Source organism: Taudactylus pleione, unplaced genomic scaffold, assembly GCF_031769625.1.
Source record: "Taudactylus pleione unplaced genomic scaffold, aTauple2 ptg000556l, whole genome shotgun sequence".
In the NCBI taxonomy this organism is placed as follows: Eukaryota; Metazoa; Chordata; class Amphibia; order Anura; family Myobatrachidae; genus Taudactylus; species Taudactylus pleione.
The window spans coordinates 23,149,371-23,175,513 of NW_028284958.1; the positions used below are offsets into that span (position 1 = coordinate 23,149,371).

Sequence of the window (26,143 nt, forward strand, 5' to 3'; positions counted from 1 at the left end):
TCCTCCGCTGTGGTCAGGTCTGTGTATGCAGCGCTGTGTCCTACCAGGCCCTGTGTCTGTGTAGTTGAGTGATCAGCGCTGTTAGTGCAGGAATTGATTTTCTTTGCATTGTATGTGACTGTGCTAGCGCTGCCTGTAACTTTTCTTCTCTAAACTGTCAGCTTTATTACTGTCCCTGTTCTTTCTGCTAAGCCCTTGTGGTGCTGTGCTGCAGGGTGGTCTCTCGCCTATTTAATATATAATTGGTGAGAGGGGTCACATACGTGGTGCCATCATGTCTGAAAGTGATTTTCCCCTCCGGCTACAGTGTACCACGTGTAAAGTACCGTTAGCGGAGGGGGAGGGTAGCGCAGCTGGCCTTTGCCGGCAGTGTTTGTCCATGGCGCGGCCTCTTACGGTTACAGCACCGGTACAGGAGCCGCCCTGGGCTTGTTTCGCTCAGGCGCTAACAGCTTTAGTGGGCCAGTTAGCTCCGCAGCCCGCGTTTACTCCGATGGGTTTGTCCCAGCAGTCTGTGGTGTCGTCACCCATGCAGGGTTTCCCACGACAATTGGTGGTACCCCACAGTCTCCCTATTTCCCCGCTCCCGGTTTCTCAGGAGCCAGCGTGGGTTAACTCCCTGACGAGTTCTGTACAGCACTTGTCGGATGTATTGCAAGGGGAGTCTGTGATGCGGCCTCATAAACGGCCGGTGGCGTCTCTGTCCGCTCCTTATGAGGATGACGAAGGGACGTCTGATGATGGGGAGATTCTGGATCCTTACGATCAGGAACCTCTCCATACTAAGGACGCTGATGCCAAGTCCAAAGTATATATTCCTGGACTTATTCGGGCGGTCCGCACAGCCTTGGTGATTGAGGACGAAGTTCCCCCAGCGGCTAAGTCTAAATATGCCTTTTTCAAAGATGTGAAGGGCGATGCCACAGTCTTTCCTCTTTCGGGTCAGTTGGTGGACCATTTAGAGGAGGCGTGGAAACAGCCTGGCAAAAGATACCAGCCGCAGAGATGCCTGGCGGTGGCTTATCCGTTCGCGGATAATTATTTTGCTACGTGGGAATCCCCTCCACAGGTGGATTCTCACGTGACCCGTCTTGTCCGTAGTGCCACATTGCCGATGCCATCCATGTCCTCCCTTAAGGATGCTACGGACTGCAAGGTAGAAATCTGCCTGAAGTCCGCTTATTCCCTTGCGGGGGGGGGCAGCACGGCCGGCTATGGCCATTTGCTGGGTTGCCAGAGCGATGGAGCGCTGGGCGGATTCATTAGAGGCTTCTTTTGATTCCGACTGTCCGGCCGAACAGGCGGAGTTGATTGGCAATCTCCGTGATTCGGCCACTTACATCAACGAGGCGGCTCTAGACATTAGTACTCTGGTGTCTAGAATTTCTTCAGCAGCGGTAGCTGCTCGTCGCACCTTGTGGCTGCGATCCTGGAAGGCGGACGCAGATTCCAAGAAGGGTCTGGAAGCCTTGCCGTTTACCGGAGAAGTTCTCTTCGGTCCGGATCTGGATAAGATTGTGGCCACGCTGGCGGCAGCCAAATCGGCTTGTCTCCCGTCGGCCGCTGCTCCTTCTGGTTCTGGACCATCGTCCTTTCGGTCATCTAGGGCCCAGGGCAGGCCCAAACCACAGTCGTTTCCTCGTCAGGCTGGCCCTAGGAAATCGGTCAAGCCCCGGAAGCAGGCATGGAGTACCAGACGTCCGGCCCCCAAGCCAGATGACAAGCCTGCGGCCTGACGGTCCGGGCCTCCCTTTGGGGGATCCCAGGGTGGGAGGCCGCCTGCTGCAGTTCGCCCAGTGTTGGTCGGTCACTACGACAGACACTTGGGTTCTGGAGGTGGTCTCCCACGGGTACGCCCTCTCCTTCCGGCACAGACCCCCGGCTCGATTCTTCACCACGGGTCTACCATCAGACCGGAACAAGGCTACGGAGCTGCGGAAGGTATTGCACACTATGCTCCAGGCTGGAGTTATAGTGCCTCTTCCATTCTCCCAGAGGGGCCAGGGTTTCTATTCAAATCTTTTTTTGGTACAGAAACCCAATGGGTCGTATCGTCCGATTCTCAACCTCAAAGCACTCAACAAGTCTTTGCGGGTACCGAAGTTTCGGATGGAGACCCTACGGTCCATCATTCTGGCGCTGGAACCGGGGGACTACATGGTGTCATTGGACATACAGGACGCTTACCTGCATGTCTCTATTCATCAACAGTTCCTCAGGTTTGCAGTCCGCAGCGACCACTTCCAGTTTCGGGCGTTACCTTTTGGCCTGGCGACAGCACCACGTGTCTTCACCAAGGTGATGGCGGTCATGGCGGCTTCTCTGCGGCTGCAGGGAGTCCGCATGTTGCCGTACTTGGACGACCTGTTATTAGTGGCGGGATCTCCAGAGCTCCTGTTACGCCACTTAGACCTGACCATTGCCCTGCTGCAATGGCACGGCTGGCTAATCAACTGGCAGAAGTCCACTCTAATCCCGTCTCGGAGGATTCTGCATCTTGGAGCCTTATTGGACTCGGGACAGCAAAAGATCTTCGTGACGGAGGAAAAGATCTCTGCTTTGCAGTCAAGGGTGCGCAGTTGTCTGCACAGCCGCCGGGTGTCTCTACACTCGGCGATGAGGTTACTGGGCTCCATGGTGTCGATGTTCGACATGGTGGAATATGCCCAGTTTCACTCCAGACCTCTGCAGCACCTAATCCTGTCAAAGTGGAACGGGCTGCCTCAGTCTCTGAAGTCCCAGACGATTGTGTTCACCCCGGAGGTTCGCCTGTCCCTTGCTTGGTGGTTACAGACGACCCACCTCAGCGAGGGACGTCCGTTCTGGATTCCAAATTGGGTCCCGTTGACTACGGACAGCAGTTTCGGGTCCACATCTGTTCCAGGGCAGGTGGACTCCGACAGAAGCGGAGCTTCCAATCAATATCTTGGAACTCCGTGCGGTCTTCAATGCTCTCCAGCAGGCACATCGGTTTCTCCAGGGTCACCCGGTACAGGTCCAGTCGGACAACGCTACCACCGTGGCCTACATAAACAGGCAAGGAGGAACCCGAAGCCGGGCGGCTCTCATAGAGGTGTCTCGGATCCTGGTTTGGGCGGAGCGCAATCTTCCGGCCATATCAGCGGTCTTCATCCCGGGAGTGCTCAATTGGGAGGCGGACTTTCTAAGTCGCCAGGACGTTCATCCGGGGGAATGGTCCCTGCACCCGGACGTTTTTCAACTACTGGTGGACAGATGGGGTCTTCCAGAGATCGACCTCATGGCGTCCCGGCACAACAAGAAGTTGCCGGTGTACGGGTTCTCGCACAAGAGACGAAGGGGCATCTCTGGTGGATGCTCTGTCCGTACGGTGGACATTCCGGTTTGCTTATCTCTTTCCTCCGGTTTCCCTTCTTCCACGGGTAATCCGGAAATTCAAACAGGAAGGAGGGACGCTTCTGTTGATAGCTCCCGCATGGCCCAGACGGCACTGGTTCTCAGATCTTCAGGGTCTGTCCGTGGACAGTCCTCTGCGGTTGCCGCTACGTCCGGACCTTCTGTCACAGGGTCCTTGTCTTCACCCGGACCTGTCTCGGCTGTCTTTGACGGTGTGGCTGTTGAGACAGCCATGTTAAGGTCCAGGGGGTTTTCCAGCTCTGTAGTGCGGACCATGCTAAGAGCTCGGAAACCGTCTCCGCGAGAATATACCATCACGTGTGGCATACGTTCTTCCAGTGGTGTCGACCGAGAGGTTATGCACCGCTGGAGTTTCCTCTGTCTCGGTTACTCGCCTTCCTACAGGCGGGACTAGACCATGGGCTTCGCCTTGCTTCTTTGAAGGTACAGGTTTCGGCCCTGTCTGTCTGGTTTCACCGTAGGATTGCTACAATCCCAGATGTACGCACCTTTATGCAGGGCGTTCTGCGTATTCAGCCGCCTTTTGTTCCACCTGTGGCGCCTTGGGACTTGACTGTGGTCCTGAGGGCTCTCCAAGGATCGCTGTTTGAACCACTTAGCTCAGTGGATCTTAAATGGCTTACAGCTAAGACTGTTTTCCTTCTGGCCATAGCTTCGGCCAGACGTGTTTCTGATTTAGGGGCTCTCTTGTAGACCCCCTTTCTTGATTTTTCATGGGAACAGGGCAGTGCCGCGCGCTCGTCCTGAATTTCTTCCCAAGGTTGTTTCCCAGTTTCATGTTAATGAGGAAATAGTTGTTCCGGCCTTTAACTCACCTGGCCTTTCAGTGGGTGAGGCCACTTTGGATGTTGTGCGGTCCTTAAGGACTTATGTTGACCGCACTTCTTCGTTTAGGTTGTCGGACGCCTTGTTTGTCCTCTGTGGCTTCCGTAAAAAGGGTTGGCCTGCTTCAAAGCAAGCTTTGGCAGCCTGGATCCGTATGGCTATTTCTGAAGCTTATCTTCATGAAGGCCTGCCGGTTCCGCCTTCTGTGAAGGCTCATTCCACTAGGTCTGTGGGTCCTTCGTGGGCAGCTCGACGTGGTGCCTCTGCAGTCCAGATCTGCAAGGCTGCTACGTGGTCCTCTGTCCATACCTTTGTGAGGTATTACAGGTTTGACACCTTCGCCTCTCAGGATGCTTCCTTCGGGCGGCGGATTCTCCTTTCAGCACAGGAGCGTCCCCACCCTTAAAGGATACTGCTTTGGGACATCCCCAAGGTATCCTGTGGATACCCTATGGACCCTGAAGTAGAAAATATGAGATATGGTAAGAACTTACCTTTGTTATCTCTATTTCTACGAAGTCCATAGGGTTCCACAGGACTCCCGCCCTGTCGCACCTGTGCTGCAGATGGGCTTTACTCTGGTCACCGGTTTTTCCATCTCCCTCTGGTGAGAATGTGATTCTTGTGTGTATCCAGATCTTTTTTCTCTCTTCCTTCTCCTCCTCCGGCCTATGGCTTGGTAACTAACTGAGATGCCTTGGCTCGGGGGCGGGGTATAGGAGGGGGACCCTAGTGTATCCTGGGAGGACTGAAAACTTAACTCTATGGTGCCCGATGCCTGACGTCATCACCTATACCCCCAAGGTATCCTGTGGAACCGTATGGACTTCGTAGAAATAGAGATAACAAAGGTAAGTTCTTCCCATATCTCATATTATTTACTAAAGTGACCGTTTTTAGAAGTGTAGATTTTGCCCATAGATGGTTGAAATAATTTGCAATAGCACGTGTGCAGCATTCTCCAGATATCAAGACCAGTCTCAAAACGTTCTGTTTGTGTCAGTGCTATTGTTATTAATGTCATTACCTGCAAAAGAAAAATCAGCTAAAACTCGAGAATGAATAAATATACGTTAAAACGAAGAACACCATTGTTTTTCTTATGAAATTCTGCATCTGTTTGATATGTTTCAAGACTACCTTCACAGTACAAAAAAATTGGAGTTGAATCCAAGATGGCCAATTTCAAGATACCTTAATGATCATCTCCATAAATTGATCTGCAGTGGGTGACAGAATTTCCTGTGCTTTACAGTGAGAAAGGCTGGCTGAGTTTCCAGTGCTTCCTTCTGGCCTGACATTCTCTCTGTTGGTGCTGACCAAAGCGATGGTGACTGATTTACTGTCAAGTGGTTATCATCTTCACCTCAACTACCTTCGATGACCTCCTGGTCCCATCTTCAGCTTTGATTTCCACAACGTCTTGCTGCCAGTAGACTCTCTGCACCCCCATTCACATCTGCTTAAAGGTGCTTGGAGCCATGATCTACATATTTAAATGTTCTATTTGCCCAGATCCAGGTCCTCCAGAGTAATCTCAAGAAGAGTTGGGTTTGTCTCATGCTGACTATTTCTCTCAAATATAATGTGAGATTTAGGGGAGGGGGCTTGGACTGCACACCCTAATTTTAAACATCATAAGAGGTGCTACCATGCAGAGACTTGTAGTACAATGCAGCGAATAAAAACTGCAGGTGCGCAATCTAAGTACTAAGAACAATAATAGTCTAAACAATCCTGAAAAACCCTCCAATTAACAAGCAGTGTAAGTGAGGTTCTTAGTACATGTTTGCCCATACACCACGTCAAGGTGAACCACATTAGATGGGTCCTTAACAGCCCTAATATTACTAACACATGTCATAATGTGAGACTTGCAATCTCACACAGAGATCTGCGTAACATCAAGTTACGGCTGCGGAATCATGGGATGTAATTCCTTTTTAACACGTGGCTTTTTTATTTTTGTTGAATAATGATACAGTAAAATGTTTGTTACATGAGATCATATTTATAATTCTAATGAGATGTTGTTAGAACTATATGATTTTTAATTATGTCCTCATATGTAAAAACACAGATTTTAAAAAGTGAGTCCTTTCTTAATATGACACTCTATCATCATCATACTGGTTTCCTAGCATTTTGTGTCTTTCATGTTTTATACTTCTCTCATTACCTGGTGGTTATTCATGCACTCTGCATGCATTTCAGTAATTCACATTTAAAGCACTCTCGCATGCAGCAATAAGAATATATGAAAGAGCCATAAGTGTTTTAGAAAGATATTTATGTTTATCTGTAATTGAGTGAAGAATTCTGTTTTTAGGTCCAACTTCTGACAAAAGTTCTTTCCCAAGCCTGGTTACTCTCAAAAAATCCCACAAGGAGAGACATCATTCGTCTGCTGTAAGTTTGTGTCCTAATTTCAGTAATAATGGTTTTTTGTGTATGTTACCTGATTATATAAAGGCATTGTTTCCTAATAAGTATGAAGCCATAACATCAGAACTTATCGTTTGTACAGCTATAAATATATTTGAGACTTGCATATATAATGGTTAGTTAGCCCTAACTGTTTGGAGTTTAAATATTCTCCCTGTGCTTGCGTGGGTTTCCCCCAGGTACTCCGGTTTCCTCTCACACTCCAAAAATATACTGGTAGGTTAATTGGTTCCTGACAAAAAGCTAACCCTAGTGTGTGTGTGTGTGTGTGTGTGTGTGTGTGTGTGTGTGTGTGTGTGTGTGTGACTATAAATTGTAAACTCCACTGGAGCAGGGACTGATGTGAATGACAAAATATTCCCTGTAAAGCACTGTGGAATATGTATCTGCTAGATAAATAACTGGTGATGAATATATAAACTGGTAATAAGTATTTTATGAAGATACATTATTGTCTTTTATTACAATACATTACAAATTGCCTGTACACAGACAGTAAATCATGGTCTGCCATGCAGCAGGTGATTAATGGGAGTGATCTCTTTTTGGTGGAATTAACAATAGTCCTGCAAATCCTACTTGATTTTATTCATTTCTTCTAGATGCAGACAAAAGGATTTGCTCAGTATGACTTATTTAGCAACTGCACAGTGGAAAACTCCATTATAGAATCACAAACAAGTGTCACGGTGGACTTTGTGTGGAATGGTGTGGACCACATCCTACAGATCCCACCTCTGACTTCTGCTTCAACACTGGTATAACAATCACAGAAATGTAATATCTTGTGTGTCATTTTTTTCTCCACTCTTTTTGACTTGGACTAAGTAGTTGTGCAACCCAACTGTGAGCCAACCGGAGGCGGTGGTCTTCTTCATGCTGTCATGATACTCAAAAATAATATAACGTAATATGCGGCACCGTGCCTACAGTCTTACAGCCCAGGCTGGCTTTTTCTTTGTCACCACCAATAACCCTCCCACCCTGTTTCCTGCCACCACCTCACACACACTTTTAACACCCGATACTTTACCAGCTTGCCCACTGCTGTTATTCTCTCTGACTCTTCTGCGCTGACAGCATCATGTCTCGCAGTACTGGAGAAGCGAGATGAAGTGCATTCAGGGACCAGAGACAGGCCTTGCACCATGGACAGTGGCGCAGGTCGCACCACCCGCAATATTGGTTTGGAAAGGGTCCCAAGAAGAAAGATGTGCCTCTCCCTCTGTAAATGAATTCAGTAATTTGAAGAGAAATGCATAGGTATATTGAAGGGTCTCTGACCTGATCCCCAGACTGGGAAATACTGGCTGCAGAGACTGACACACCCTTTATCAGCCTCTCGCAGGTGGTCTGACAATCAAGCCTGCTAATTTGCTTTTGTGCACCAAACAGAAGCCTAAAAACAAACTTGGGGCATATACTGTGTGTGTGTGTGATATATAATTTTATATTATGAAATCTTGATGAGCCGTTTATGCACTTCGACAGTAAATGTATGTTGTACCCTGGACACAATTGACCAGTTCCTTTGTTATAAGTATGACTTGTGACTTCGATGTGGGCACTTACAAAAGCAAGGATCAAGGTGTGATCTCCACTGGACGCAAGGTGTTGTTTAACAGTCTTTTTATAAGTGTATGCATTTCAGCACGGTGATCGCAAAATACACGCTATATCGCGTTTTTACACGCTACAGGAAGTTTGGGTCCCGGTTTTTAAAACTGAGCGGGTCCTGCAGGACCTGCTGTGTGTGCAGCACCGCAGCAGACATTCAACGCCGGCGAATTCTCAACCACCCGCTGGTGGCGAATTCTCCTCAATCAGTAGTTGCTGGCAGCGTGTCCTCAACCAATCGCTGCCGGCAGCATCTGATCCAAATGTTGCCTGACACCACCTCCTGCCCTCCTTCCATGCCCGCTAGCGCATTCTCCAGATAGACTCTGCATCATCACAATGAGACTGGGACAGCGGTCGGGGCTCTGGTCCGGAGCTGCTATGGGGACTCTCTGCATATACAGGGGAAGTGCTCCCGGTATACCGAGCTCTGATGGCCAGTGACAGAGAAGAGACCCCGAGCTCAGACAGGTCAGTCACAGCCTGTCGTCATCATTGTGCAGAGCCCCCCTTAACTGTTACTGTGTAATTGTGTACATCCGCCTAACCCTCCCTGCCTGTAACTGTGCATTTCTTCCCTAGCCTTGACTCTAGCTGTATTTCCCATTTACCCTGACTGTTAACTGTGTGCACCCCCCCTTACCCCCAGTACTGCCTGTCCCTAACCTACTCCTTGCCCCAGTACTGCCTCAGCTGCTATCTACCCTTACCCCCCTCCCTACCCTTAGTACTGCCTGCCCCTAACCTATTCCTTGCCCCCCAGTACTGCCCCAGCTGCTATCTACCCTTGCCCCTTCCTACCCCCAGCACTATCTGCCCCAAGCACTGTTGCAACTGCTGTCTGCACTTACCCCTCCCTACCTCCAGCTCCGCCTCCCCTCTAGCACCAGCTCTACCCCAACTTCTCCCTGCCCTTACCCCCAGGTCTACTCCAACTGCCGCTTGCCCTTAACCCAACTGCTACCTTCCCCCAGCACTGTCCAAACTGCTGCCTGTCCTCACCCCCCATAATATGTGATTGAACCCAGAAAGTGTAGTAAGACCCCAAATTTAGTGATTGGTCCCTGAGACGCACAATTTTTTTTTTTTACTCGGCACGATCACTGCAGCATAACATTAGTTACAGTATAAGAAAAATTTTAAAGAAAATATAAATATCATCTTTGTATTTTGTCTAGCACATATACTATATGTCTTTTGTATTTCTGTAAAGCGCTGCGGAATATGTGTGCGCTATATAAATAACTAGTAATATTCTAATCTTTCTGGAGTAAAAAGTGTATGGCAGGTGAGGCACTGCCTCCCCTGTCTACCTTTTCCGTACATCCCTGATCGAAACACACCAAATTTCCAGCACTGTTTACTCCTGCACCTTTGTATAATGCCCACATGAACCCTGGGGTTCCTATATGTATCTGTAAATTAGACTCTGCCTCCCCAGCCATTGACCTCACCTCATGTCACTGAGTGATGAAGCAAAACAGTCTTTCTATGAAGTAGGATGGGTTCACCGTTTGACCCCCTGCTTGGACTAATGCTGGTTGTAACAATAGAGAGGAATGTATTAGGTGCTAGCACTTGAATTACAGGCCTATTCAGCTGTGTCCCCAATAGTTTATTATTAATACTAAGAATAACAAATATAAAAATATATAATAAACTGTCAGTTAACATGGTGTTATATAGAGGTTCTTAGTACATGTATGGCCAAAGTTGTTTGCCCACCTACCACTTCAAGGTGAACCTCATCAGGTGGGTCCCTAACATCCCTAATACTGACACATTGTATAAATTTATCTACGACTTACCTGTAATAGTGCCCATTACATGTGTGTACTGCAATGCAAGGACCAATACTAATTAAAATCACCTGGGGCAGGTAGGAGGAGTGCTAGCCCAAGAGAAGGGGTCTCGCACCTTCAAGTGTACCTTAAATACAAATACATGGGGAAAAAAGGGGGGGGGATTGGGCTGCAAAACCTAATTACAACATTATCAGAGGTGCTACCATGCTGAGACCTGTTTAAACTAATTGCACAGATTTGTTGTCACTTGAACCACACCAGCACAATATATGTACAATTATGTTACTATGCAGAGTGTACTCTCCTCCCAACCTCTAAATGATGTACAAGGTATACATGAATGACAGGGATTTATGTACAGTAACATTGCTATGGAGATTCCCCTCCAACTGCACAGTGTGTATATGATCTGGAATATTATATCTACTTGTATGTTCTCTCCCTCCCCAGCACCACAGTGCTCTCCAGTTGTATTCCTAATATAAATGTTTCTTCCTCTTTCTAATGTTTTGGTTATCTGGCATACTATCAGATCACTAATACTCAAATTATTACCTAATACAGCTGCAATGAAAGGGAACATGAAATCGTACACTATGGAATGTAATTTTTAATTTCGATAAAGCACTAGGGAGGGGGAGAAACATCTTCACTGCAATGGGATTGGACACACTTTCTGCCACTCAGCATTCTATACTCATCGCCGCGCTGGTGAGGGAGGGAGCTCTGAATGGTAACATCCTTGCATTGAGCAGAAGGGATTGATATACTGTGCGTGTTTTATTAATAGTTTTTATACAGTGATGAATAATGCATTTAAAGCTTAAGCTAAATCTGTGTATAAGCATTGTGTTTGCATTTCATTCTTTTACATTTTTCAGAATATCAAAGTTGAATCTGGAGATCCCAGGAGTCCGGTGTACCCTGTGTATAAAGAGCTGGATTTTCTACTGGTAGCTATATTCCGATTTCACATTTACATTTTCACTTCCATTGAGGCTGCTTAAAATATCAACAAATGAAGACCTGTGAATGCAAGAAAATACTCTTATGGCAAAAGAACTGGTTCATCATTAAAGGATGATTTCTGCTTTGGTTCCCTTCTGACCAGGTTTTGGCTGAAGGTTTGAAAACTGGGGTTACGGAGTGGCCAGAGACCTGTGATACCAAGTCTGCTGTAGAGCTGGTTCAGGAGCTATTGAATGGTGATTATGGTTCTGTGTTGTGACTCTTTCTGCATATTTATTGCTGGATTCCACTCCCTGTAATCTTTCTATAACTGAGCTTCTAGTAACAAATATATCCTGAAACAATTCTAGCATTGCAACTGGTATTAATAGTCAGAGCACACTACCTGTGTATAGCCAGTGAGTGAATGGGTATGATATACCGCGGTTTGATTCCCGTCAGCGGCAGCCTGACAGGAGCAGAGTGCAACGCAGCGGAAGCCCGACAGCGCTGGAAATCCCGATCGTAGATAGGTAAGTATCCACTAACCTAACCCCCCTAACCCTAACCCTCCTTAGGGGTGCCTAACCCTAACTTCCCCCTCTAAGTGCCCAACCCTAACCACCCCCTAAGTCCCCCCGGGAGCCCTAAACCTAAATAATCCCCCCCCCCGCGGCTGTCCGCTCGCGGCGCCTGGCATCACTACGATCGTGATGCCGGGCGCCGGTCTACCGGCGTCGGGGAAATGCGGGCGTCTACATCTAGTCGGGAAGCCGGCTGCCGGTATATAGGCAGTCGGCTTCCCGATTGCTTCCCCCAGTGAGAAACCGTGCATGGAGGGAGCCTCTGTGACTGATGCTTACTGCACATGCTGCAGTACTTAAAGTGTACAGACGTGTATATGGCTATATATAGAATAACTACTGACAGTATTCCCATACTGTATGTACAGATGTGGACAAATGTGTTAGTATCCTTACATCAAAAAACTTGAAACTGACAAAACTAATGTCCATCCATTAATGTTCATTCCATATTTAATAGAAATCTGACTTTGCAATTGATTTTTGATTTATCAGATTTTTTTTTTTAATTAATAAAAGAAATGAAAATGGCATGGACAAAAATGATGTGGCCCTTTGTTGTACAACCTATAGAGGCATTCATTGCAATCAAGCAATTTCTGTAACTCTCAATGACACTTCTGCACCTGCATAGAGATAGTTTGGCCCACCCTTCCGGAGCCGACTGCTTCAGCTGTCTTAGGTTTGATGGGTGCCTTCTCCAACCTGCATGTTTTAGCTCTTTCCATAGATGTTCAATAGGATTCAAATTAGGGCTCATAGAAGACCACTTCGGAATAATCCAATGTTTTGCTCTTATCCATTCTTGGGTGCTTTTAGCTGTGTGATTTGAGTCATTGTACTGTTGGAGGACCCATGACCTGCGACTGAGACAGGACTTTTATACATGGGGCAGTATGTTTCGCTTCAGAATGCCTTGATAGTCTTGAGATTTCATATTGGCCTACATATATTCAAGATACCCAGTGCAAGATGCAGCAAGGCAGACCCAAAATATCACGAGCCTCCTCCATGTTTCACAGTAGGTATGGTGTTCTTTTCTTTTAAAGATTAAATTTTTGTCTTTGGCAGGTCACATCAGCTCTTTCTCCCATAATCATTGTGCTTGTCAATATTCATTTTAGCAAATTCCTGTCTGGCTGGGTCGTCTTTCACTGCGGCTCAAAAAGCATTGGATAGTGCGATCAGAAACTGACCTTGACCTTGAAGTTCAGTTCATATCTCTTTGGAAGTTTTCCTTTGCCCTATTTCTACCAGTCTCATTATCCTTTTGTTTAATCTAAGGTCGATATTCCTATTGCGACCAGTTGAGGCATGAACTCCGCAAGACTTCCAAAGGTGTTCTGTGGTATCTGACACCATTACTTTAGCAGCAGATCCTGTAAGTCCTGTAAGTTGCGAGGGGGGGCCTCTATGACTGAGACTTGTTTTTTCCAGCACCTCCCACAGATGCTTGATCGGATTGAGATCTGGGGAATTTGGAGGCCAAGTTATCACCTTCAACTCTGTCATGTTCCTTTAAACCATTCCTGAACAATTTCTGCAGTATGGCACACTGCCTCCGCCGGCTTGCCTTTTTCCCATAGTGCATCCTGGTGCCATCTCTTCCCCAGGTCTGCATGATGTAAAAGAGAAAGTGATTTATCAGACCAGGCCACCTTCTTCCATTGCTCCATGGTACAGTTCTGATGCTTACGTGGTCAGTGTAGGTGCTTTTGGCGGTGGACAGGGGTCAGCATGGGCACTCTGACCAGTCAGTGGCTATATAGCCCCACATGAAGCAAGCTGCAATGCACTGTGTTCTAACACCTTTCTATCATAGCCAACATTAACTGCATCAGCAATTTGCTACAGTAGCTCTTCTGTGGGATTGAACCAGATGGGCTAGCCTTTCCTCCCCTGATTGTTAGAGTGCAGGTTAGTAATGTTAGGTATTTTATTTCACTTAATCCAGTGCCAAACCATTTTGAAGACTGGTTGTTGCTTTTTGTAATATTACTGCATATTTAAAAGAAAAAAATAGTAGTATAGGTAACCGTTGTCCAGCAACCTGATATAGTGCTTAATTGCACCATTAAAACACAAGGATGAATTTGCAAGGCGCCAGACCATCTGCAGTAACTTAAAGCAGCTTTGGGCATGTTGACTAGGCTGTTGCACCTCTCAGGCCTGTTGCAATAGTATTATGTAACGCTCGATCATATCAGACCTATCACACCTTTTAGCTTAAGTTTTTACAGCCTTTAAGGATTTTCTTTTTTTTTTGTCTTCAGGTTCCATAGGGTCCACAGGAACTACCTTAGGGTATGTGGTTGGAGGGATCCAAGCACCAAACAGTCAAAGCTTTAGCTCCCAAAATGCCCTGGTTCTCCATATACACTCGGCCCCCAGCCACAGGCATTCAGTTTTTTGTTTGGTGCTCAGCAAGAGATGCACCTTTTTAACAGGGGACTGCTCAGGCAGTTCCAAGCTTTAATTTAGTTTTTTATTATTATGGGGTTAGCGGTGCTGAGCGTCCTAACAAGACTCATGCACTGCAACTCCTACCTCCGCCGGTGCCGCAACACCAGTACCGTCTCTGCTGATTTTGGCGGGTCACGGCGGAGCTTAGCTAGCAGCGACGCTGGAGACCCGGACTGCAATCGGACGCACGGAAATGTCAGGTAAGGCGATTCCTCTTTTATGGGGAATCGCTCGCTGCAGTCCTTGCTTCCGGTGCTGGAGATGCACCAGAAGCCGCTGCAGTGAGGGCCCGAGACAGTCCTCGTCCTCACAAGACCACCGGGGCCTTATAGTCTGACGCCGGGAATCGGCAGTAGATGCATCTACTGCTATGAGTCCAGCGTACCTGGCCGGTTGATGCAGCCTAGAGGAGGTAGGCTCTCCCCCGACAGCCCCCGACCCAGACGGAGATCCTACGATAGTTTCCTGCGTTTGGGTTGTTCCTCCTACCCTCCATCAGTGCTCTGACGTAGCTGGGTTTTTTTTTCAGAAGGTTTAGGTTTGTCTCCCTGTATACCTCTCCCCTGGGTCAGGTATATAGTGTTCTACATCCTACCAAGTCTTGGATGTTGGTCAGTTGATTCAGAGCCCATTGCAATTAAATTGCATATGCATTGTTTCTACATCAGGGTCCATAGGGTACCCACAGGATACCTTGGGGTATAGGTGATGACGTCAGGCATCGGGCACCATAGAGTTAAGTTTTCAGCCTCCCAGGATGCACTAGGGTCCCCCTCCTATACCCTGCCCCCGAGCCAAGGCATCTCAGTTTCGTTTGGTGCCCGGCCGGAGTCGGATGCACCTGTTAGAGGGGGGCTAAGAATAGCACCTGAAGTTTTCTTCAAAGCAGCTGTGGCTGCTCATCTGGATGTACAGCATGGACAGTCAGTACTGACGTCCATGCTGTCTTCCCTACACCCTCGCCGGTACCAGAACGCTGGTACTGATCCGGGGATGCTGGTAAGCATCTGGGGTCACAGCTAGCGGTGACCCCAGATGTTTGGGACCATGGCCGGATCCAAGGGGGCAGCAGGTAAGCAGTGGGGTCCCACGGTGGGACCCTGCTGACACACGGTCCAGAGTCCCCAGGCAGGGGGCTCCCTGGGGACTGGTTGCAGCGTGGAGCCAGGTACCTAACCTGCGCTTCCACTTCCCCCCCTGGGACCGCGGGTGAGCGGTAGTGCTGCGGCGTCCCAGGGGTTAAATGCATGCCAGGGGAGCGCGCCTTCCCTGTAACACAGCCGGCGCCTCCCCCTCTGCACACAGCCCTCTCTGCTCTGCTGACTGGCCCTGTGGCAGCGCTCCTCCCCCAGGCCGGCCGCCTCTCTGCTCCTCGGTGGCCATTTTTCCTGGAAGCATGGCGAGCGTTGTTGGACGCTGAAGATCGGTGGCATCGCGGTCTGGGTCCCCCGGCATACCTCTCCTCCGTTGGTTTAAGGTCTGTGTATGCAGCGCTGTGTCCTACCAGGCTCTGTGTCTGTGTAGTTGAGAATCAGCCCTGATAGTGCAGGAATTGATTTCTTTGCATTGTATGTGACTTCTGCTAGCATCTGCTGCCTGTACTTTCACTTTCTACTGTCAGCCATTTCACTGTCCCTGATCTTTTTCTGCTAAAGCCCTTGCGGTGCGGTGATTGCAGGGTGGTCTCACACTGTACTAACAAGTATCAGTGAGAGGGGTCACATACTTATCATCATGTCTGAGAGTGATTTTCCTCTCCAGCTTATGTGTACTACATGCAAGGTACCAATAGCGGAGGGGGAGGGTAACGCAGAGGGGCTATGTCGGCAGTGTTATTTATTGGCGCCGCCAGTTACTGTCACGGCTCCGGTACAGGAGCCGCCCTGGGCTTGTTTCGCCAAAGCGCTTACAACCCTCGTGGGCCAGTTAGCTCCGAAGCCTGCGTTCTTACAGATGGGATTGTCCCAGCAGTCAGTGGTGTCGTCATCCATGCACGGTTTCCCGAGACAATTGATGGTACTCCACAGTCTCCCTATTTCCCCTCCCCAAGTCTCTTAGGAGCCTGCGTGAGTTAATTCACTGACAAGTTCTGTACAGCACTTGTTGGACGTGTGTTGCGGCCACATAAGCGGCCGGTGGCGTCTCTGTCTGCTCCTTATGAGGATGACGACGTGACGTCTGATGATGGGGAGATTCTGGATTTTTCTGACCAGGAACCTCTCCGTACTAAAGAATCGGATGCTAGGTCCAAGGTGTATATTCCTGGACTTATTCGGGCAGTCCGCACAGCTTTAGTGATTGAGGATGAAGATATTAAGGGTGACGCCACAGTGTTTCCTCTTTCGGGTCAGTTAGTGGGACCATTTAGAGGAGGCGTGGAAACATCCTGGCAAACGGTATCAGCCTCAGAGACGCTTGGCGGTGGCTTATCCGTTTGCAGATAATTATTTTTCTAAGTGGGAATCCCCTCCACAGGTGGATTCTCATGTGACACGCCTAGTTCGTAGTGCCACATTGCCCATGCCCTCCATGTCTTCCTTGAAGGATGCTACGGACCGTAAGGTGGAGATCTGCCTAAAGTCCGTTTATTCCCTTGCGGGGGGGGGGGCAGCTAGGCCGGCTATGGCCATTTGTTGGGTAGCCAGAGCTATGGAGCGCTGGGCTGATAGTTTGGAGGCGTCTTTCGATTCCGACTGTTCGGCTGAACAGACCGAGTTGATAGGCAATCTCCTGGATTCGGCCACTTGAAGCGGCTTTGGATATCAGTACCCTGGCGTCTCGGATTTCTTTGGCAGCTGTAGTTGCTCGTCGCACCTTATGGTTGCGATCTTGGAAGGCGGACGCTGATTCCAAAAAGGGCTTGGAAGCTTTGCCTTTTAATGGAGAAGTCCTATTTGGTCCGGATCTGGACAAAATTGTAGCCACGCTGGCGGCAGCCAAACCTGCATGTCTCCCTTCTGCTGCAGTTCCTTCCAGTTCCGGGACGTCGTCCTTTTGGCCTTACAGGGCCCAGGGTAGGCCTAAAGCACAGTCTTTTCCCCGTCAGGCTTGCCCCCAAAAATCGGCCAAGCCCCGGAAACAGGCCTGGAGTACCAGACGTCCGGCCCCTAAGCCAGATGACAAGCCTGCGGCCTGACGGTCCGGGCCTACCTTGGGTTCTCAAGGTGGTTTCTCACGGGTACGCCCTCTCCTTTTGGCACAGGCCCCCATCTCGATTCTTCACCACGGGTCTTCCATCAGACCGGAACAAAGCCTTGGAACTGCGGAAGGTTTTGGACACTATGCTCCAGGCTGGAGTTATAGTGCCTGTTCCATTCTCCCAGAGGGGCCAGGGTTTCTATTCCGTCCGATACTCAACCTCAAAGCACTCAACATGTCTTTGCGGGTGCCAAGGTTTTGGATGGAGACCCTACGGTCCATCATTCTGGCGCTGGAACCTGGGGATTACATGGTGTCGTTGGACATACAGGACGCTTACCTGCATGTCCCTATTCTTTTACGCCATCAACAGTTCCTCAGGTTTGCAATCTGCAACGACCACTTTCACTTCCGGGCGTTACCTTTTGGGCTGGCGACAGCACCATGTGTATTCACCAAGGTGATGGCGGTCATGGCGGCTTCCCTTAAGCTGCAGGGAGTCCGCATGTTGCCGTACTTGGACGACCTTCTGTTGGTGGCAGGATCTCCAGAGCTCCTTCTACGCCACTTGGACCTGACCATTGCGGTACTGCAATGGCACGGCTGGTTGATAAACTGGCAGAAGTCCACCCTGATCCCGTCTCAGAGGATTCTGCACCTCGGAGCCTTATTGGACTCCGGACAGCAAAGGATCTTTGTGACTGGGGAAAAGATCTCTGCCTTGCAGTTGTCTGCAGAATCGCCGTGTGTCTCTGCACTCGGCGATGAGGTTACTGGGCTCCATGGTGTCAGTATTTGACATGGTGGAATATGCCCAGTTTCACTCCAGACCTCAGCAGCAATTGATCCTGTCCAAATGGAATGGACTGCCTCAGAGTCTAAAATCCCAGACGATGGTGCTCACTCTGGAGGTTCGCCTGTCCCTAGCCTGGTGGTTGCAGACGACCCATCTCAACAAGGGTCGTCCGTTCTGGGAGGCGAATTGGGTCCTGTTGACAACGGACGCCAGTCTTCGGGGCTGGGGAGCAGTCACGGGTCCACACTTGTTCCAGGGCAGGTGGACTCGGGCGGAAGCAGAGCTTCCAATAAACAACTTGGAGCTCCGCGCGGTTTTCAATGCTCTCCAGCAGGCACATCGGGTTCTCCAAGGTCACCCAGTGCAGTTCCAGTCGGACAACACTACCACCGTGGCCTACATAATTCGGCAAGGAGGAACCCGAAGTCGGGCGGCTCTCATAGAGGTGTCCCGAATCCTGGTTTGGGCAGAGCGCAATCTCTCGGCCATATCAGCAGTATTCATCCCGGGAGTCCTAAACTGGGAGGCAGACTTTTTCAGTCGCCAGGACGTTCATCCGGGGGAATGGTCTCTGCACCAGGACGTCTTTCAACTTCTGGTGGACAGGTGGGGTCTTCCAGAGATCGACCTCATGGCGTCACGGCACAACAACAAGTTGCCGGTGTACGGGTCTCGCACAAGAGACAAAAAGGCGTCTCTGGTGGATGCTCTGTCCGTCCGGTGGACGTTCCGGTTTGCTTAACTCTTTCCTCTGTTTTCCCTTCTTCCATGGGTAATCCGGAAATTCAAACAGGAAGGAGGGACGCTCCTGTTGATAGCTCCCGCGTGGCCCCGGAGGCACTGGTTCTCAGACTGTCCGTGGACATTCCTCTGCGGTTGCCGTTACGCCCGGACCTTCTGTCACAGGGTCCTTGTCTTCACCCGGACCTGACTCGGCTGTCTTTGACGGCGTGGCTGTTGAGACGGTCATGTTAATGTTCAGGGGGTTTTCCAGCTCTGTAGTGCAAACAATGCTAGGGGCTCGGAAACCATCCTCTGCAAGGATATACCACCGTGTGTGGCATACGTTCTTCCAGTGGTGTCGGCCGAGAGGTTATGCTCCTCGGGAGTTCCGTCTGTCTAGAGTGTTAGCTTTCCTACAGGCGGGACTGGACCATGGGCTTCGCCTTGCGTCTCTGAAGGTGCAGGTGTCTGCCCTATCTGTCTGGTTTTATCGTAGGATTGCTGCAATCCCTGTTGTGGGCACCTTTATGCAAGGTGTTCTCAGAATTCAGCCACCTTTTGTTCCACCTGTGGCGCCTTGGGATTTAGCTGTGGTCCTGAGGGTTCTCCAGGGACCGCCGTTTGAACCACTGGGCTCAGTGGACCTCAAATGGCTGACAGCTAAAACAATTTTCCTTCTGGCCATTGCTTCGGCCAGATGTGTTTCTGACTTAGGGGCTCTCTCATGTAGACCCCCTTTTCTGATTTTTCATAGGAACAGGGCGGTGCTGCACACTCGTCCTGGTTTCCTTCCTAAAGTTGTTTCCAGTTTTCACATCAACGAGGAAATCGTTGTGCCGGCTTTTAACTCACCTGATCTTTCAGTGGGTGAGGCCACTTTGGACTTTGTGCGGGCCTTAAGGATTTAAGTTGACCGCACTTCTTCGTTTAGGAAGTTGGACGCCTTGTTTGTCCTCTATGGCTTCCGTAAAAAGGGTTGGTTGCTTCAAAGCAAACTTTGGCAGGCTGGATTCGTATGGCCATTTCTGAAGCTTATCTTCATGAAGGCTTTCCGGTTCTTCCTCTGTGAGGGCTCATTCCACTAGGTCTGTGGGTCCTTCGTGGGCTGCTCGACGTGGTGCCTCTGCAGTCCAGATCTGCAAGGCTGCCACATGGTCCTCGGTCCATACCTTTGTAAGGTATTACGTGTTTGACACCTTTGCCTCTCAGGATGCTTCCTTCGGGCGGCGGATTCTCCTTTCAGCACAGGAGCGTCCCCACCCTTAAAGGATACTGCTTTGGGACATCCCCAAGGTATCCTGTGGATACCCTATGAACCCTGATGTAGAAAATATGAGATATGGTAAGAACTTACCTTTGTTATCTCTATTTCTACGAAGTCCATATGGTTCCATAGGACTCCCGCCCTGTCGCACCTGTGCTGCAGATGGGCTTTGCTCTGGTCACCGGTTTTTCCGTCTCCCTCTGGTGAGAATGTGATTCTTGTGTGTATCCAGACCTTTTTTCTCTCTTCCTTCTCTTCCTCCGGCCTATGGCTTGGTACATAACTGAGATGCCTTGGCTCGGGGGCGGGGTATAGGAGGGGGACCCTAGTGCATCCTGGGAGGCTGAAAACTTAACTCTATGGTGCCCGATGCCTGACGTCATCACCTATACCCCAAGGTATCCTGTGGAACCCTATGGACTTCGTAGAAATAGAGATAACAAAGGTAAGTTCTTACCATATCTTATATTATGTGACTTGTGCTAGCTGCTGTATTGATACTGCCTTTTATTTCTGACTTTCAGTTATTACTATCACTGTTTTTCTCCTCATCGCTCTGTACAAGGTGTGTGGGGTTTTCTGTGTACTTCACAAATACTGGTACTTGCATTGCATTTATACCTTGTATCTTTTATACATTGATATGTTAAAGGGAAGCAGGAGGTTGAGTCTCCTGTGCTGGTTTCATGTAAATCCTGTTTGATGGGCCTGTCAGCTCAGGATTTCAGACAAGATGGTTTGTGTGCTGGCTGTTATAAGGAGCCACCTCTCCAATCCGGTACACCAGCTCCTGTACAAGAGCCACCCTGGGTGTCCTCTTGGTGTCGGGTTATGTTGCATTTACTGGACCGGGCAGCAGCTCCGGTACGGCCTCCCGCTATGGGGTACCTGCAGCAGTTACATCCTGCTATGGATATGCCCCCCATGCATACTTTCTGGATGGATGCCTATTCTCACTCAAGTCAGAGTATGGTTCCACCGTCTACCACTGCTCAGCAAGTGGTGCAAGCGAATGGACCAGTTACCATTAAGCATGGGCATAAGAGAGTATCCCATCAGGTGCAGCTTGGGGACTCTAACACATAATCAGATGAGAATACACATGGTTCCTCTTCTGGGTCTCTCTTGGCTGGGGAAGACCACCAATCCTCCATGGATGTCCCCTCTCTGGTAAGAGCGGTTAGATCCATTCTTATATTTAGACGGGACCTCCTCTTCCTCTATACTAAGACTCCGGTCTTTAGGCATCAGAAAGTGGTAAACGATTACTTTCCTCAGTCTGAGCAGCTGACGGAACTCATGGCTTGAAGCATGGAGCACTCCAGATAGACGTTTCCATTCTACAAGGAAGTTAACATCTCTGTATCCACTTTCACCTGGTGAATGTACTAAGTCCCTCCGACCGTAGATGCTCATGTGACACGGTTGATCAGGAGCTCTACATTACCTATTCCATCCGCATCCTCACTCAAGGATGTTACAGATGTTTGAATTAAATTTTTCTACTTCAGGGTCCATAGGGTATCCACAGGATACTTTTGGGGTATAGGTGATGGCGGCAGACCTTGGGCACCTCAGAGTTAAAGTTTTCAGCCACTCAGGATGCACTGGGGTCCCTCTCCTATACCCTGCCCCAAGCCAAGGCATCCCAGTTTCGTAGGTACCCGGCTCTGAGTCGGATCACCATATTCAGAGGGGGGCTGTTGACAGCCCCTGAAGTTTATTTCCAGGCATAGACAGTCAGCTCAGACGTCTATGCTGTCGCTCCTTCACCCCGCCGGACCAGAACGCCGGTACTGATCCGGGGATGCTGGCGGGAGTCTGGGGTCACAGCTAGCAGTGACCCCGGAATTTCCCTGACTGTGGCTGTATTCAAGGTGGTCAGGTAAGCGGCAGGCTCTCGCGGAGGGTACCCGCCGATTCAGTCATGTGCCCCTCAGGCAGGGGGCTCACTGGGGACAGTCCACGCGTGGAGCCAGGTACTGATCCTGCGCTTTCCACTAGACCACCAGGGACAGCGGGCTACAGCAGTATGGATATGCTCCAGAGTCCCAGGGGTTAACAGCATGCCAGGGGAAGTGCGCCTTCCCTGTCTCACAGCCGGCGCCTCCCCCGCTGCACAGTGCGTTTCCACAGCGGTCTGGCAGGCTGTGTCAGTACTCCTCCGCCGGTCCTGCGGCCATTTTCTAGGAAGTGTGCAAACGCTGCTGGAGTTTGATACAGGTGGCATCGCTGTCCTGGTCCCTCCGCATACCTCTCCTCCGATAAGGTCAGAGTGTGCAGCGCTGTTTCCTACCAGGCTCTGGTCTGTGTAGTTGATCACAGTGCTTGTAGTGCAGGTTATTTTATTTCTGCATTGTATGTGACTATATGCTAGCGCTGTCTAACGGTACTTTCACTTTTGACTGTCAGCCATTTTACTATCCCTGTTCTTCCTCTACTAAAGCCCTTGTGGTGCGGTGTTGCAGGGTGTTCATTGCCTCACAGTAAACAAAGTCTTTTTCTGTGTGGGGAGTCACATACGCTCCGTTTACACTCACCATGTCTGGGAGTGAACGGGAATACCCTCTTCAGCTAAAATGTACCACATGTAATGTAATGTACTGTTAGCGGAGGGAGATGTGAACAAGATGTGAGTGTTTATGCAGGGCATGTTAAATCATATCACACCCAATTTCTGTCACTGCACCTGTACAGGAACCGCCCTGGGCTTGTTTTGCTAAGGCACTTACAACCCTTGTGGGCCAGACGGCGATGCCCACTGTGTTTCCCCATTTGGGGTTATCGCAGCAGACTGTAGACTCATCACCCATGCAGGGGTTCCCCAGGCAGTTGATGATACCTCAGGGTCTCCCGTTTCGCCCAAGAAGATCTCCTGTGTGGGTGAATTCATTGTTCACTACGGTACAGCCCCTGTTTTACAGGGGGAGTCACCATTGCGGCCTTCAGTGTCTTAGACGGCTCAGTATGATGATGATGACATGACGTCTGATGGTGAAATTATTGACTTTTCAGACCAAGAACCCCTTCGTGCAAAGGAGGTGGAGTCTAAGTCTAAAGTCTATATACCTGGCCTTATATGGGCAGTCCGTGCGGCCTTGGTTATCGAGGATGAGGATCCCCCCCGTGGCCAAATCTAAATACGCCTTCTTTAAGGATGTTAGAAGAAATACAGTGGCATCTCCCTTATCTGGTCAGTTAGTGGATCATTTAGAGGAGGCGTGGAATAATCCGGGTAAGCGGTTCCAGCCTCAAAAACGCTTGGCTTTTGCATACCCATTTGCGGATAATTATTTTTCCAAATGGGAAACCCCTCCATAGGTGGATTCTCATGTCACACGCCTAGTGAGGAGTGCTACATTGCCCATGCCCTCCATGTCCTCCTTAAAAGATGTTACGGATCGCAAGGTGGAAATACGTTTAAAATCCATTTATTCTCTTGCTGGAGGGGCTTCCAGACTGGCTATGGCCGTATGCTGGGTGGCCAGAGCCATGGAGCGCTGGGCAGATAACTTGGAGGCGTCTCTGGATACTGAATCCTCAGCTGAGCAAGTGGAGTTGGCAATCTCAGAGACTCAGTCACGTACATTAACGAGGCAGCCTTGGATATAGGTCTCCCAACTTCCAGAATCTCCTCGGCAGCAGTAGCGGCTCGCCGCTCCCTGTGGTTGCGCTCTTGGAAAGCGGATGCAATTCCAAGAAGGGATTGGAATGCTTGCCCTTTAATGGACCGGTCCTGATCTGGACAAAATTGTGGCCACGCTGGCTAAATCTGCATGTTTGCCATCGACTACAGTCCCATCAGGGTCTGGTACTTCGTCCTTTCGGCCTTATAGGGCCTAGGGTAAGTCCAAGATACAGTCCTTTCCGAGACAGTCAGGAAACAGGAAATCTGCCAAGCCAAAGAAGCAGGCTTGGAGTACAAAATGTGCTATTCCCAAGTCGGACGATAAGCCTTCAGCCTGACTGGACGAGCCTCCCCTTGGGGGACCCCAGAGTGGGAGGCCGCCTGCTTCAGTTCGCCCAGTGCTGGTACCAGACTACCAAGGACACTGGGGTACAAGAGGTGGTCTCTCGGGGGTATGCCCTCAACTTCCGGCGAAGGCCTCCCAGATGGTTTTTCACAACAGACCTTACCGGCCCATCCTCAACCTCAAATCCCTCAACAAGTCCTTGAGGGTCCCTTTGTTCAGGATGGAGACCCTGCGTTCCATTATTCTGGCAATGGAGCCTGGGGATTTCATGGTGTCGGATATTCAGGACGCCTACCTGCATGCCCCTATTATCTTAGCACACCAGCAAGTCATCAGGTTTGCAGTGCTCGACCAACATTTCCAGTTCCAGGCACTGCCCTGTGGTCTGGCCACAGCGCCTCGACTATTTACCAAAGTCATGGTGGTCATGGCAGCCCACCTGCGGATGCAGGGGGTCCACTTGTTGCCTTATCTGGATGACCTTCTGTTGTTAGCAGGGTCTCCAGAGATCCTCCAGCGCCATCTGCAACTGACAATGGCCCTCATTCAGAGCCGTACGCTCTGAGCAGAGCGCACGCTCTGAGTGAGGGCCGCCCTCCATAAAAATGGAGCGTCCTCTTGGACGCTCGTATAGCTGTGGGTCACCACCCACAGCCTATACGAGCGTGCAGTTTGATGGCCACGATGGTCTTGACCATCGCAACCATCGAAACTGCGAGCTGGAGCCTGCGGTTGAGGTTTTCAACTGCAAGCCCCGGAGTGATTTTGGCTCTATCAGAGCCAAAATCACTCCCACTGACATCACTAGTGATGTCAGTGGGCCGGCTTCTGACGGGAGGCGTTCCCGTGGGAACGCCCCCGTCAGGGAGGCACGCCCACCAAAGGGGGCGTGCTGTCAATCAACATCGACAGCACGCACCCTTTGATCAGACACAACGAGCGAAGGACTTTCCTTCGCTCGTCGCGTCTGGCGCATGCGCACGACGGAGCTCCCTACGTCGTGCGCATGCTCAGTGCAGACCATCGACCCACTTGCGAGCGGACAGCCGCTTGCGAGTGGGTCTGAATCAGGGCCAATATCTGTGTTGCAGAATCACGGCTGGTTGATAAACTGGAAGAAGTCCACCCTGGATCCCTCGCAGAGGATGCTCCATTTCGGAGCCCTGTTGGACTCTCAACAACAGAGGATCTTTGTGACGGAGGAAAAGATATCTACATTACAGGCAAAGGTACGCAATTGCCTTCAGAGCCGCAGAGTGTCTTCACTCAGCGATGAGGTTACTGGGCTCCATGGTGTCAATGTTCGACATGATGGAATATGCCCAGTTTCACTCCAGATCTATGCAGAAATTGATCCTCTCCAGGTGGTATGGGTTGCCCCATCGGATAAAGACACAGACCATGGTGCCTTCTCCGGAGGTACGTGTGTCTCTGGCCTGGTGGCTACAGTCGACTCACCTGAACAGGGGACGCCCCTTTTGGGTAGCGAACTGGGTCCTTCTGACAACGGACGCCAGTCTCCGAGGCTGGGGAGCAGTGACGGGTCCACACATGTTCCAGGGCAGGTGGACATCAGCAGGATCTGTGCTTCCAATAAACATCTTGAAACTTCGGCAGTATTCAGAGCTCTTCAGCAAGCAAGACATGTTATCCACGGAAAACCTGTGCAGGTACAGTCGGACAACGCCACCACGGTGGCTTACATAAACCGCCAAGGCGGCACTGACAGAGGTGTCCTGTATTCTGGCTTGGACGGAGGACAATCTCCCTGCCATCTCGGCAGTGTCCTTACCGGGAGTACTCAACTGGGAAGCAGACTTTCTCAGCCATCAAGATGTGCATCCAGGTGAATGGTCTCTTCACCAGGAGGTGTTTCAACTACAGGTGAACAAGTGGGGTCCTCCGGAGATAGACCTCATGGCCTCCCGACACAACAACAAGCTGCCTGTGTACGGGTCAAGAACAAGAGACGCGGAGGCTCTTCTGGTAGATGCTCTGTCGGTCCTGTGGACCCTCAGGTTTGTGTACCCCTTCCCTCCATTTTCCCTTCTTCCTCGAGTAATTCGAAAATTCCAGCAACAAGGAGGCACGCTCCTGTTGATAGCTCCAGCGTGGCCCAGACGTCACTGATACTCAGATCTTCGGAGTCTCTCCATAGACACTCC

The 26,143-nt window shown here is 50.0% G+C and overlaps 1 protein-coding gene across 2 annotated transcripts in view; it reads left to right on the forward strand.

The window, feature by feature from the left end:
* ZWILCH (zwilch kinetochore protein) overlaps nucleotides 1–26,143 on the forward strand; it is a 74,489-nt gene that overhangs the window by 24,097 nt on the left and 24,249 nt on the right. For both annotated transcript variants that reach the window (XM_088452762.1, XM_088452763.1), the window contains exons 6-9: nucleotides 6,551–6,630; nucleotides 7,269–7,424; nucleotides 10,970–11,041; nucleotides 11,200–11,293. In XM_088452762.1, the coding sequence (XP_088308888.1) occupies nucleotides 6,551–6,630; nucleotides 7,269–7,424; nucleotides 10,970–11,041; nucleotides 11,200–11,293 (402 nt within the window). The remainder of the gene's footprint in view (nucleotides 1–6,550; nucleotides 6,631–7,268; nucleotides 7,425–10,969; nucleotides 11,042–11,199; nucleotides 11,294–26,143) is intronic.